The 14,409-nt window shown below is 41.3% G+C and overlaps 1 protein-coding gene across 4 annotated transcripts in view; it reads left to right on the plus strand.

The window, feature by feature from the left end:
* Positions 1-11,902, plus strand: part of pde2a (phosphodiesterase 2A) — a 509,748-nt gene extending 497,846 nt beyond the window's left edge. For all 4 annotated transcript variants that reach the window (XM_061925765.1, XM_061925768.1, XM_061925766.1 and 1 more), the window contains one exon: positions 9,231-11,902. In XM_061925765.1, coding sequence (XP_061781749.1) covers positions 9,231-9,465 — 235 coding nt within the window. In that variant the 3' untranslated portion in view covers positions 9,466-11,902. The remainder of the gene's footprint in view (positions 1-9,230) is intronic.
* The last annotated feature ends 2,507 nt before the right edge of the window (positions 11,903-14,409 follow it).

A 14,409-nucleotide genomic window follows, 5' to 3' on the forward strand; every position in this document is an offset into this window, starting at 1 on the left:
GCATCATCAGAGAGGGTGTTCAGCATGGTTAGAAAAATAGTGACAGAGAATAGAACAAGGATGGACAATTCAACCCTTAACTCAACAAGTATATGTGTAAATAAATTAACACTGAAATTCAAGTATTTATATATATATATATATATATATATATATATATATATATATATATATATATATATATATATATATATATATACACAATAAAAGAAATATATATTTATAGCTACAATTCACTGAAAGTCAAGTATTTCTTATATATATATATATATATATATATATATATATATATATATATATATATATATATGAAATACTTGACTTGGTGAATTCTAGCTGTAAATATACTCCTCCCCTCTTAGCCACGCCACCAACCACGCCCCTCCCCCACCTCCCGAAATCGGAGGTCTCAAGGTTGGCAAGTATGATTTCAGCACTCAGGTTAACCATACCTAAATAGACACAAAATACTGCATTACACAAGACTACCCGCATGTACTCAAATGATTGAAAGAAAAAAAATGTTTTTAAGCTAAATTATTGGTAAACACAGTTTATGTATAATAATTTACGTAAAACCGCGAGTAATGAATAAAGTTTTCATCAATTAATATATTCTGTAGACATACCCTCATCCGCTCTCTTTTCCTGTAAGCTGATCTGTCCAGTTTTGGAGTTGATGTCAGCATCTGCTTTGAGTGTCGCAGGATATCCACACATTCTTGCCATCTCTGTCGTAGCATAGCTTTCGTCGGTAAAGTGTGCGGAACAAACGACTGACCATTTCGTCGGCTTTCCCCACAGCCTCGTATTTTGAACAAATTTCGTCCAATTTCTTGCCACTTTCGCATCTTTGGGCCACTGGTGCAACTTGAATCCGTCCCTGTTCGTGTTGTTACACCCTCCGACAACACACCGACGAAAGTGAGAAAAAGGCGGATTGCTTCCCGATGTGACGTCACATCCGAGAGCGAATAATAGAAAGGCGTTTAATTCGCCAAAATTCACCCATTTAGAGTTCGGAAATCGGTTAAAAAAAAATATGGTCTTTTTTCTGCAACATCAAGGTATATATTGACGCTTACATAGGTCTGGTGATAATGTTCCCCTTTAAAGTATAGTTGAGATGAAGAGGAACACAATTGCTGGTGGTACACAAGCTCCACCTAGTGGTACGGCAAATAATTCCTTGTTTAAATATTTCAACACAGTGTTACTGTTCAAACTGTGTAATGTTAGTGGCCCAAAAAAATATAAGTATACTTCTTAAATAAAACGTTTGCTTTGTTTTTAATGAATACTTAGTCTTACTACGCTACTGTATTTTAATATTGGTCATGATAGTGTTTTTTTTCTGAGGTGGTACTTGGTGACAAAAAAAAATTGGAGTACCACCGATTCAAATGAATATATTTCATGGTAAAGACTCACTCACATATTTTTTTTTAATGTGCTTTATTTTTCAAGTGTGCAAGATAGTTTAAATTGAATGTATTTTGCATTTAAACAATGTATTTACCAGGGGGGGAAATGGCACAGGTATATTTGTTTGACAAATTACAAGAAAGAACATCACATGTTTACGCTTGCAGTAGAAAGCAGAGAAAATTATGAATTTTCACCTTATGTTCAACATAAAGACACCTAAAATTCATCAATGTGATTAAATTTGACCAGAAAAGATGATGTCATAATTTTCTAACAGGAAGCGAGAGGAATAAACAATAGGCGTCATTATAGCTTATTCAGTGACGAAGGAAAGAAAATAACTGGTGATTTGGCGATTAGCTAAATAAATAGTTGAGTCTAGTAATTAAGTGTCAAACAACGGCGGCCCGCAGGGTAAAATGTGAACGCCATGCAGCGTTTATTCCCAAATATCCAGATGGTTACCTCAAGGCTTGGCAGAGGAGGTGAATTCATTGGGCTGGCGTTGTTTAGGGGGTTCATTCCTGCAAATGGAGAGCTTTTTATGCAGCTCTGATTGTGCCTGATAGGTTATTAAGCCACCATCTGCCATCACATCCACCTGTATGCTTCTGCTGTGTTGCTCCATTCAAGCTTGTGAGGCTGCCCTCCAGTGGCGACAACATGAATAACACTGTCAGATAACTCTTCATTCGACATTGTTTGCTCCTGTACATTAGTTACATCATTCAACTAAATATTAAGAACATCTCTCAATAGCATGTAGTACAATCTGTGCCCTATAAACATAATTGTGTGATAGCTCCAAAGCATTCACACATATGGTTTTCTACACCAAAATGTATTTATTAAACTTCTTCAACTTCTACTTCTTCTTCTTCTCCAGATTTTGACGCGCTCTACCTTCCATATTTTTCACCTGATTCAAACCGATCCAACTTCAAACTGTTCAGCCTATTCGGGAATCACGGGCTTTCCCTTGACAAATTCCAAAAATTCCCAGATTTCCCATAATTCCAGGTTTTCCGGGACATTTTTCCCATTCAAAATGAATTGGCCATTTGTCAAACTTTCTCCATTTCCACATTTTTTAACTGATTCAAACCATTCTACCTTCAACACATTCCACCATTCTGGAAATTCAAACTATCATTTTTCCAAGTTCAAAAAAATTCCAGGATTTTCCAGAATTCCTGCTTTTCCATAGCCCTATTTCCACCCTTTTTCCTGGCGACTACTCCTTCCACATTTTTCAACGCATTTCAACCGTTCCACCGTCAAAACATTCCTCTTAATCAGGACAAAAAACAAAGTTGTTTTTTGAATTGGAAACATTCCTGGTTTTCCCGAAATTCTAGGAATTTCGTAATACCATTTCTCAATACAACATGTTACTACTTCAACATTTCTCGACCGATTTGAAAAATTCCTACACCAACCATTTCAACTCATTCAGTTTTTTACCATTTTCAAAAAAAAATGATGTTTTTACTGAATGAGACACCCGCCCACCCAGAATGTACATGAAAATAAAGAATGCAGGATTTATAATATTAACTACCGTATGAACGATAAAACACTTAATATTGACAACATATGAATGTCACACCCCCTCTCGTCCGATCGACATATTAATCAATTAATCAAGCGAAACGCAACAAACACAGCGAATAATAAATGTGAAGGGTAAAAAAAACACCTACAAACTGATACATCTGATATATCACTAAGCTTTAGAACTTTGTTGTAAAAATCTCCTTCCGTGTCTGTCCCCCGCTCTAGAAACACTCTGTGGAAACGCACCCCACCCACACTGCTTGGTGCCTCGTCTGAGCTGCTGTGATTTAGATTACCATAGTAACTAGTATATGAGGCAAAAGCTCAGATTCCAACCATTGAAATACAAACCCCGTTTCCATATGAGTTGGGAAATTGTGTTAGATGTAAATATAAACGGAATACAATGATTTGCAAATCGTTTTCAACTCATATTCAGTTGAATATGCTACAAAGACAACATATTTGATGTTCAAACTGATAAACATTTTTTTTTTTTGCAAAAAATCATTAACTTTAGAATTTGATGCCAGCAACACGTGACAAAGTAGTTGGGAAAGGTGGCAATAAATACTGATAAAGTTGAGGAATGCTCATCAAACACTTATTTGGAACATCCCACAGGTGTGCAGGCTAATTGGGAACAGGTGGGTGCCATGATTGGGTATAAAAACAGCTTCCCAAAAAATGCTCAGTCTTTCACAAGAAAGGATGGGGCGAGGTACACCCCTTTGTCCACAACTGCGTGAGCAAATAGTCAAACAGTTTAGGGACGGCGTGGCGCAGTGGGAGAGTAGCCGTGCGCAACCCGAGGGTCCCTGGTTCAATCCCCACCTAGTACCAACCTCGTCATGTCCGTTGTGTCCTGAGCAAGACACTTCACCCTTGCTCCTGATGGGTGCTGGTTAGCGCCTTGCATGGCAGCTCCCTCCATCAGTGTGTGAATGTGTGTGTGAATGGGTAAATGTGGAAGTAGTGTCAAAGCGCTTTGAGTACCTTGAAGGTAGAAAAGCGCTATACAAGTACAACCCATTTATCATTTATATTTATTATAAGAACAACGTTTCTCAAAGTGCAATTGCAAGAAATTCAGGGATTTCCACATCTACGGTCCATAATACCATCAAAAGGTTCAGAGAATCTGGAGAAATCACTCCACGTAAGCGGCATGGCCGGAAACCAACATTGAATGACCGTGACCTTCGATCCCTCAGACGGCACTGTATCAAAAACCGACATCAATCTCTAAAGGATATCACCACATGGGCTCAGGAACACTTCAGAAAACCACTGTCACTAAATACAGTTTGTCGCTACATCTGTAAGTGCAAGTTAAAGCTCTACTATGCAAAGCGAAAGCCATTTATCAACAACATCCAGAAACGCCGCCGGCTTCTCTGGGCCCGAGATCATCTAAGATGGACTCATGCAAAGTGGAAAAGTGTTCTGTGGTCTGACGAGTCCACATTTTAAATTGTTTTTGGAAATATTCGACATCGTGTCATTCGGACCAAAGGGGAAGCGAACCATCCAGACTGTTATCGACGCAAAGTTCAAAAGCCAGCATCTGTGATGGTATGGGGGTGCATTAGTGCCCAAGGCATGGGTAACTTACACATCTGTGAAGGCGCCATTAATGCTGAAGGTACATACAGGTTTTGGAACAACATATGCTGCCATCTAAGCGCCGTCTTTTTCATGGACGCCCCTGCTTATTTCAGCAAGACAATCCCAAGCCACATTCAGCACGTGTTACAACAGCGTGGCTTCATAAAAAAAGAGTGCGGGTACTTTCCTGGTCCGCCTGCGGTCCAGACCTGTCTCCCATCGAAAATGTGTGGCGCATTATGAAGCGTAAAATACGACAGCGGAGACCCCGGACTGTTGAAAGACTGAAACTCTACATAAAACAAGAATGGGAAAGAATTCTACTTTCAAAGCTTCAACAATTAGTTTCCTCAGTTCCCAATCGTTTATTGAGTGTTGTTAAAAGAAAAGGTGATGTAACACAGTTGTGAACATGCCCTTTCCCAACTACTTTGGCACGTGTTGCAGCCATGAAATTCTAAGTTAATTATTATTTGCAAAAAAAAAAAAAATGTCTTGTCTTTGTAGTGCATTCAATTGAATATGGGTTGAAACTGATTTGCAAATCATTGTATTTCGTTTATATTTACATCTAACACAATTTCCCAACTCATATGGAAACGGGGTTTGTACTTTGTATAGTTCAAGACTTAGGGTCATTTGGAAAACATCACTGCACATCCCAATGGCAGCTACAGTTTCCATCTTAAAGATCTAAAAAAAAATATTTGGAAATGTCCGGCGGGCCAGATTGAAAAGCTTAACCTCTGGCCTTAATTTGCCCAGGTCTGTTTTAGAGCCGTGTAGTGAGGTAGCTTACAACAAAGCTACAAGCTACAAAGAGAGAAAATGGACTGCAACTCCAAGCCCCAAAAAACATGGAGGAAATACATTGACCTGGATGAATGAGAACATCCATACATACGGAGAAAATCCATGATGATTGGTTGGTGTTCGTATAATGAGTCACAATTGACTAGGGTTAGGGCGAAACATTTGGAACTGGCCAATCAGAGGCAAGATAAGGCGGGTCATCGAAACCAGGAAGTAAAATCATAACAGACACAAAGTCATGTCACATGATGATGAAAGATTCAAAGACAGAGGGACGCTTTAAAGCATCCATCCATTTTCTACCGCTTGTCCCTTTTGGGGTCGCGGGGGGTGCTGGAGCCTATATCAGCTGCATTCGGGCGGAAGGCGGGGTACACCCTGGACTCAAAAAAAAATTTAAACATACTTGAAAATGGCAGAGGAATTCGATTTTTTCTTTAGTGATGAAGACGACGTGCAGGAAACCCACAATAATGTCTTTCCTTGGCCATGTTTAGACGAAGATATGCGTTTAGCGAAAACAACACCCAAAACCTTTTTTCTTAGTTGTTTAAACCAAACCATAATATAAAACTCAACTGCTCTTTTCATCTAAAACCGGGGTGTCCAAACTCATTTTAGCTCAGGGACCGCATGGAGGAAAATCTATTCCCAAGTGGGCCGGACCGGTAAAATCATGGCACAATCATTTAAAAATAAAGACAACTTCAAAATGGTTTTCTTTGTCTTACTTCGGCCATAAATAGAAGAAGCCCGTTCTGAAAATGGACACATTACAAATAATCCTCTTGGCAAAACACTTCAAGTTAGTGGAAAGTTCTGAGAAAAAAACTTGGTGCAGTTTCAAAAACACCATGGCGTTGAACTTGGACTTTGTCTCAGTGTTTTTACAAAGCCATTAAACTTTAAGCACTTCCTGTTGAGCTTTCTCATGTTGACGGTTCACCATTAGAGACATGTTTGGAAAAGCAACCGAGTGTTTCCTCAAACCGCCGCATTGGTGAAATCCGCAACTGCCACAACACATTCATTTGGCATCACTCAACCCTCTAAACCTCACTGTCTTCCGGGTCAAAGCACCAATGTTTCTGTGGTCATCCTGCACAGTCCAGGTTCAAACCAGGGTCCACAAATCTCCACTGATAGAGTTATTCAAGCAGTGGTAGCCAATGAGCTTGAATATGTCAATTCATTGTCCAGCACAGCTCTTAAGGTGTCGGCAAGTGAAGTTTACACATTAAACTATGGCAAAGGCACACTGGCTGGCATCTGTTACACTCACCCCTCTTAACCTCACCCTCTTTTGGGTCACAGCACCAATGTTTCAGTGGTCGTCCCTCACAGTGCAGGCTCAAACCAAGGTTCACAAATCCCCACTGTTTGAGAGATTATATTATTATTATTATTCAAGCAGTGTTAGCCAATGAGCTGAAAGCCATCAACTAATTTTACACGTAGTATCGCACAGCCTCACTGGCTGGCATCCGGCACACTCACCCCACTAAACCTCACTCTCATTGGTGTCACGGCACCAACGTTTCAGTGGTCATCCTGCACAGTGCGGTGCTCAAACCTGGGTCCAAAAACCTCCACTGATTGAGAGTCATTCATGCAGTGTTAGCCAATGAGCTGAAATTCAATTCATTGTCCAGCACAGCTTTTAAGGCGTTGGCAAGTGAGGTTTACTCATCGTGCCATTGCACGGGCACACTAGCCATCCGGTACCATCACCCCTCTAAACCTCACTCTCTTCCGGGTCACGGCACCAACATTTCAGTGGTCATCCTGCACAGTCCAGGCTCAAACCAAGTTTCACAAACCTCCACTGGTTGAGAGTTATTCAAGCAGTGCTAATATGTCAATTCATTGTCCGGCACACCAGCACAGCTCTTAAGGCGTCGGCAAGTGAGGTTTACACATCATAGTATCGCACAGGCACACCGGCTGGCATCTGTTACACTCAGCCCCCTAAAACCTCACTCTCTTCCGGGTCACGGCACCAATGTTTCAGTGGTCATCCTGCACAGTCCAGGCTCAAACCAAGGTTCACAAATCTCCATTGATTGAGAATTATTATTATTATTATTCAAGCACTGCTGGCCAATGAGCTGAAAGCCATTGACTCAGTGTCTAGCACAACTCTTAAGGCATTGGAAAGTGAGGTTTACAAAATGTTGTATTGCACAGCCACACTGGCTGGTATCCGGTACACTCACCCCCCTAAAACCTCACGGCACCAATGTTTCAGTGGTCATCCTGCACAGTCCAGGCTCAAACCATGGTTCACAAACCTCCACTGGTTGAGAGTTATTCAAGCAGTGCTAGCCAATGAGCTGAAATATGCCAATTCATCGTCCACACAGCTCTTAACGCGTCGGCAAGTGCGGTTTACACATCATACTATCGCACAGGCACACTAGCTGGCACCCGGTACACTCACACACCTCTAAAACCTCACTCTCTCCATGGTCACGGCACCAATGTTTCAGTGGTCACCCTGCACAGTCCAGGCTCAAACCAAGGTTAAAAAAATCTCCATTGATTGAGAGTTATCATTATTATTCTTCAAGCACTGCTAGCCAATGAGCTGAAAGCCATCAACTCAGCGTCTAGCACAACTCTTAAGGCATTGGAAAGTGAGGTTTACACAACGTAGTATCGCACAGCCACACGTTCTTGCATCCGGTACACTCACCCCCTTAAAACCTCTCTCTCATCGGTGTCACGGCACCAATGTTTCAGTGGTCATCCTTCACAGTTTAGAGCTCTATCTCCACTGATTGAGAGCTATTCAAGCAGTGCTAGCCAATGAGCTGAAATATGTCAATTCATCGTCCACACAGCTCTTAAGGCGTCGGCAAGTGAGGTTTACACATCATACTATCGCACAGGCACACTAGCTGGCACCCGGTACACTCACACACCCCTAAAACCTCACTCTCTCCATGGTCACGGCACCAATGTTTCAGTGGTCACCCTGCACAGTCCAGGCTCAAACCAAGGTTAAAAAAATCTCCATTGATTGAGAGTTATCATTATTATTATTATTCCAGCACTGCTAGCCAATGAGCTGAAAGCCATCAACTCAGTGTCTAGCACAACTCTTAAGGCATTGGAAAGTGAGGTTTACACAACGTGGTATCGCACAGCCACACGTTCTTGCATCCGGTACACTCACCCCCCTAAAACCTCTCTCTCATCGGTGTCACAGCACCAAAGTTTCAGTGGTCATCCTGCACAGTTTAGGGCTCTATCTCCACTGATTGAGAGCTATTCAAGCAGTGCTAGCCAATGAGCTGAAAGCTATCAACTCAGCGTCTAGCACAACTCTTAAGGCATTGGAAAGTGAGGTTTACACAACGTAGTATCGCACAGCCACACGTTCTTGCATCCGGTCGACTCACTCCCCTAAAACATCACCTCATCAGTGTCACGGCACCAATGTGTCAGTGGTCATCCTGCACAGTCCAGGCTCAAACTAAGGATCACAAACCCCCACTGGTTGAGAGTTATTCAAGCAGTGCTAGCCAATGAGCTGAAATATGCCAATTCATCGTCCACACAGCTCTCAAGGCGTCGGCAAGTGAGGTTTACACATCATAGTATCGCACAGGCACACTAGCTGACAACCGGTACACTCACCCCCCTAAAACCTCTCTCTCATCAGTGTCACGGCACCAACGTTTCAGTGGTCATCCTGCACAGTTTATGGCTCAATCTCCATTGATTGAGAGCTATTCAAGCAGTGCTAGCCAATGAACCGAAAGCGGTTAACTCATCGTCCAGCACAGCTGAATCATGTGACGGTCTTTGTCTTTTTTTAGGCTGCTGTCGGAACTATTTCCCGGGGCCACAGAGCTCTACGAGAGAGTGGCGGCTAATCGAGAGCAGTGGACCAAGGTGTCCCACAAGTTCACCATCCGGGGGTTGCCGAGCAACAACAGCCTCGACTTCCTGGACCAGGAATACGAGCTCCTGCAGTCCCAGGGCGCTTTCGGGAGCGATCACCTCTGCCTTAACGGCTGCCTGGACGACGGCGAAGCGGGGCCGGGACTGTGACAGCGGCGGCGCGTGCGCGGCTCATGAGCTTTTTCTCTCCCTTCCTCCCCTCGCCCAGTGCGAGGCTGTGAAGACACCTTTCCGGCGACCCCCGCGAAGGGAGAGGGTCTGCCCCGCCGTCGGGCCCCCTCGGCGGCCACAGCGGTGCGGGGCGGGGGGGGCGGACAAGGGATTCGAAACATCCGACGTGGTTTCGTGGTCACGTGCTACATGTTGCTTGCAATCGGAGGAGCGGTCGGAGGCGAGGCCGAAACCAGACGTTTGCAGCGCTCGTCCCGATTAAGATTGTTCACAAACTTTTTTTTTTGGGGGAGTGATTAAGAAAAAAAACATAAAAAATAGTTCAACTTGTAAACTTGACAAAGTGCTATTGTTTGAGTGACATGATTTAACGGCTTCGCTTAGTTCCCGCACAAGCAGCTGCCATCCGCTTGAGAACGCATGCCATGTCTTCTTCTGGTATTTTTCTACTGTCAAATTATTATTTTTTTCCCCTTTGATGCATTACCACACATGTCCACAAGGGGCAGTTTGCTTTGACTCGTTAGCCCCTTTTGACAATCACGTCCCCCGTCCACCACATGGATTCTCTCTTCCGTCCTCCGCCTCACCACCGTAGATAAAGAACCGGAGCAGCCCTTTAAAAGATCCATCCCACCCGTCGTGTAAACGAGCCATAGTGGAGTGCGAGTCGTATGGATCTGCCTTATTGTGCATCTTCGCTGCCTTTCTTAGAGCTTTTAATATATATATATACACCGATTGAAATACAGAGTCTGTTTATTATTGTGTATTTGTTATAGACATAGCTTGACTATCAGTGTGTTGACTGGAGGACCACCGCGCTCAGAAAAATGTATATTTGTGAAATAACCTTTGTAAAGACCTCCGTCGTCGCTTTTGTCCGACTAATGACGTCACCGTGGGGGATGATTACATAGGCGACCCGGAAAAAGAAAAAAGAAAAAAGAATCAGAAATGTAGCCACCAAAAAAAAAAAAAAAAGAAAGAAAAAAAAAATCCCAAAGGTAAAGTATGGAAACTTTTTTTTTTTTTTTTTTTTCAGCTCTCAGATTGTGCCTCATTTTTTAAACGTTTTGTGTTACAATGCGCCACTTTTTCACTTGTTTTCGAAGAGGAAATGCTGCAGTTTAAAGCCAACCACTGAGTCGTTACACAACGTGAACACTGTATGTAGGCTGTGTGTGTGTGTGTGTGCATTGGAGAGGTCATGACCAAACAAGTGCATCAGAAAGTGTGTGTGTGTGCGTGTGTGTGTGTGGGTAGCAGAGATGGAGAAATTCTGATTACGAGCCAAATGTTTGCTAGTGCACATTCTTGGGGGTTGTGTGAAATCCCGTCGTCATTCCGCCCTCGTAATGCTAGTAACGTGTATTATCAGGGTGTGTGTGTGTGTGTGTGTGTGTACAGATCCTCCGTAGAACCGGCGTCCTCTGCAGTGGACATGTGTGTTTCGCGTAACAGGGCTTATACAAAAGACTAAGAACGTCCACTGCGGAGGACGCCGGTTCTCAGGGAAAAAAAATGTCCGTCTTGTTCAAAAGTCTCTCGAACCGTTGGGATTCGTGTTGATTCAATCTGCCTTAGTTGGGAGTTTTTTCTACTAAATGTTTTCAAAGGGCATATAGATGTTTTTAGGACCCCGCTCATCGTCTCGTACCTGCCTTTTGTTGTCATGTGCAATATGAAGCGTCTGCCTGAGTGAAAATGGAAATCAGCCCTAGGCTCTTGTTAACTTATTTCCTTGAGTCTGAGGTCCCCACTGGCCTTTTTCTTTTTTTTCGGACCGTTCTTGAGACCCGAGTTACACGGTGGTGCAGATCACGCTCCGTGTCACTTTGAGGACGGGACTTTAGCTGCTGCTGCGTTCAGTCCAGGCACGAACAGAGGAACCGAGTCAGGAACGCGCCAGGAGCTAAACCCAGCAGGCACAAGACGTTGTTTATACATGCGTGTCCTTTGAAACCGACTTTGAAAAGACGTTGCAAAACAACAGGCTCTTTTCCACCTAAAGCATACTTGCCAACTCTCCCGGATTTTCCGGGAGACTCCCGAAATTCAGCGCCTCTCCCGAAAACCCCCCGGGACAAATTTTCTCCCGAAAATCTCCCGGAATTCAGGCGGACCTGAGTGACGTGTCGACAGCCTGTTTTCGCGTTCGCTTTCCCACAATATAAACAGCGTGCCTGCCCAATCACGTTATAACTGTAGAATGATCGAGGGCGAGTCCTTGGTTTCTTATGTGGGTTTATTGTTAGGCAGTTTCATTAACGTCCTCCCAGCGCGGTAACAACACACAACAACAGCAGTCACGTTTTCGTCTACCGTAAAGCAGTTCGTCTGCCGTAAACAGCAATGTTGTGACACTCTTAAACAGGACAATACTGCCATCTACTGTGCATGCATATATGACAATAACATCTACAGCTTTTAGAGAGTGCAGTGCACAACTGCGCACACAACAAGGAGACGAAGCAGAATGCATAATATATATATATATATATATATATATATATATATATATATATATATATATATATATATATATATATATATATATATAGCTAGAATTCACTGAAAGTCAAGTATTTCTTGTATGTATATATATATATATATATATATATATATATATATATATATATATGAAATACTTGACTTGGTGAATTCTAGCTGTAAATATACTCCCCTCTTAACAATCAAGCAAAACGCAACAAAAATGCAACAAACACAGCGAAATATGAACGCAAAGGGTAAAAAAAAAAAAAACACCAACAATCTGATATATCTGATACATCACTAAGCTTTAGAACTTTGTTGTAAAAATCTCCTTCCGCGTCTGTCCCTGACACCCACATTTCAGACTGGCCACTCTGGAAACACTCTGTGGAAACGCTCCCCACCCACACTGCTTGGTGCCTCATCTGAGCTGCTGTGACGTAGATTACCATAGTAACTAATTAGATTACCATAGTAACTAATTAGATTACCATAGTAACTAGTATATCATGCAAAAGCACAGATTTAAACCATTGAAATACTTTTTATAGTTCAAGACTTACGGTCATTTGAAAACATCACTGCACATCATAATGGTAGCTACAGTTTCCATCTTGAAGATCTAAAAAAATTATTTGGGAATGTCCGGCGGGCCAGATTGAAAAGCTGAACGGTCCGCATGTGGCCCCCGGGCCTTTAATTTAATTTAATCAATGTTAGATTCTGTTTGTGTTGTATAATATTGTTTGGGAACTGACCAAATTTCAATGGTCAAATCAACGTCAGCACCCAACATTGTTTAAACTTTGTCAAAAAGCATGTTGTTTCAACATATTTGTGTTGTAGAATATTGGTTGGGAAATGACCAAATTTCAATGATCCAATCAACGTCACAACGTTGAAACAACATATTTTTTGATAACGTTTAATCAATGTTAGGTTCTATTTGTGTTGTAGAATATTGGTTGGGAAATGACCAAATTTCAATGGTCAAATAAACGTCATCACCCAACATTGATTAAACGTTGTCAAAAAGAATGTTGTTTCAACGTTGTATTTGTGTTGTAGAATATTGGTTGGGAAATAACCAAATTTCAAAGGTCAAAACAACATCACAACATTGAAACAACATGCTTTTTGACAACGTTTAATCAATGCTAGGTTCTATTTGTGTTGTAGAATATTGGTTGGGAAATGACCAAAACTTCAATGATCAAATCTACGTCACAAGTTGAAACAGCATGCTTTTTGATAATGTTTAATCAATGTTAGGTTCTATTTGTATTGTAGAATATTGGTTGGGAAATTACCAAATTTCAATGGTCCAATCAACGTCAGCACCCAACATTGTTTAAACTTTGTCAAAAAGCATGTTGTTTCAACCTATTTGTGTTGTAGAATATTGGTTGGGAAATGACCAAATTTCAATGATCCAATCAACGTCACAACATTGAAACAACATATTTTTTGATAACGTTTAATCAATGTTAGGTTCTATTTGTATTGTAGAATATTGGTTGGGAAATTGCCAAATTTCAATGGTCAAATCAACATCAGCACCCAAAATTGATTAAACGTTGTCAAAAAGCATGTTATTTCAACGTTGTATTTGTGTTTTAGAATATAGGTTGGGAAATTACCAAATTTCAATGGGCAAATCAACGTCACAAAGTTGAAACAAAATGCTTTTTGACAACGTTTAATCAATGTTAGGTTCTATTTGTGTTGTAGAATATTGGTTGGGAAATTACCAAATTTCAATGGTCAAATCAACGTCAGCACCCAACATTGATTAAACGTTGTCAAAAAGAATGTTGTTTCAACGCTGTATTTGTGCTGTAGAATATTGGTTGGGAAATAACCAAATTTCAATGGTCAAAACAACATCACAACATTGAAACAACATGCTTTTTGACAACGTTTAATCAATGCTAGGTTCTATTTGTGTTGTAGAATATTTGTTGGGAAATGACCAAAACTTCAATGAGCAAATCTACGTCACAAGTTGAAACAACATGCTTTTTGATAATGTTTAATCAATGTTAGGTTCTATTTGTATTGTAGAATATTGGTTGGGAAATTACCAAATTTCAATGGTCCGATCAACGTCAGCACCCAACATTGATTAAACGTTGTCAAAAAGCATGTTATTTCAACGTTGTATTTGTGTTTTAGAATATAGGTTGGGAAATTACCAAATTCCAATGGGCAAATCAACGTCACAAAGTTGAAACAACATGCTTTTTGACAATGTTTAATCAATGTTAGGCTCTATTTGTGTTGCAGAATATTGGTTGGGAAATGACCAAAATTCAATGGTTAAATCAACATCAGCACCCAACATTGTGATTAAACGTTGTCAAAAAGAATGTTGTTTTAACTTTCTACTTGTGTTTTAGTATATTGGTTGGGAAATGACCAAAATTC

Source organism: Nerophis lumbriciformis, linkage group LG30 (assembly GCF_033978685.3).
Source record: "Nerophis lumbriciformis linkage group LG30, RoL_Nlum_v2.1, whole genome shotgun sequence".
Lineage (NCBI taxonomy): Eukaryota > Metazoa > Chordata > Actinopteri > Syngnathiformes > Syngnathidae > Nerophis > Nerophis lumbriciformis.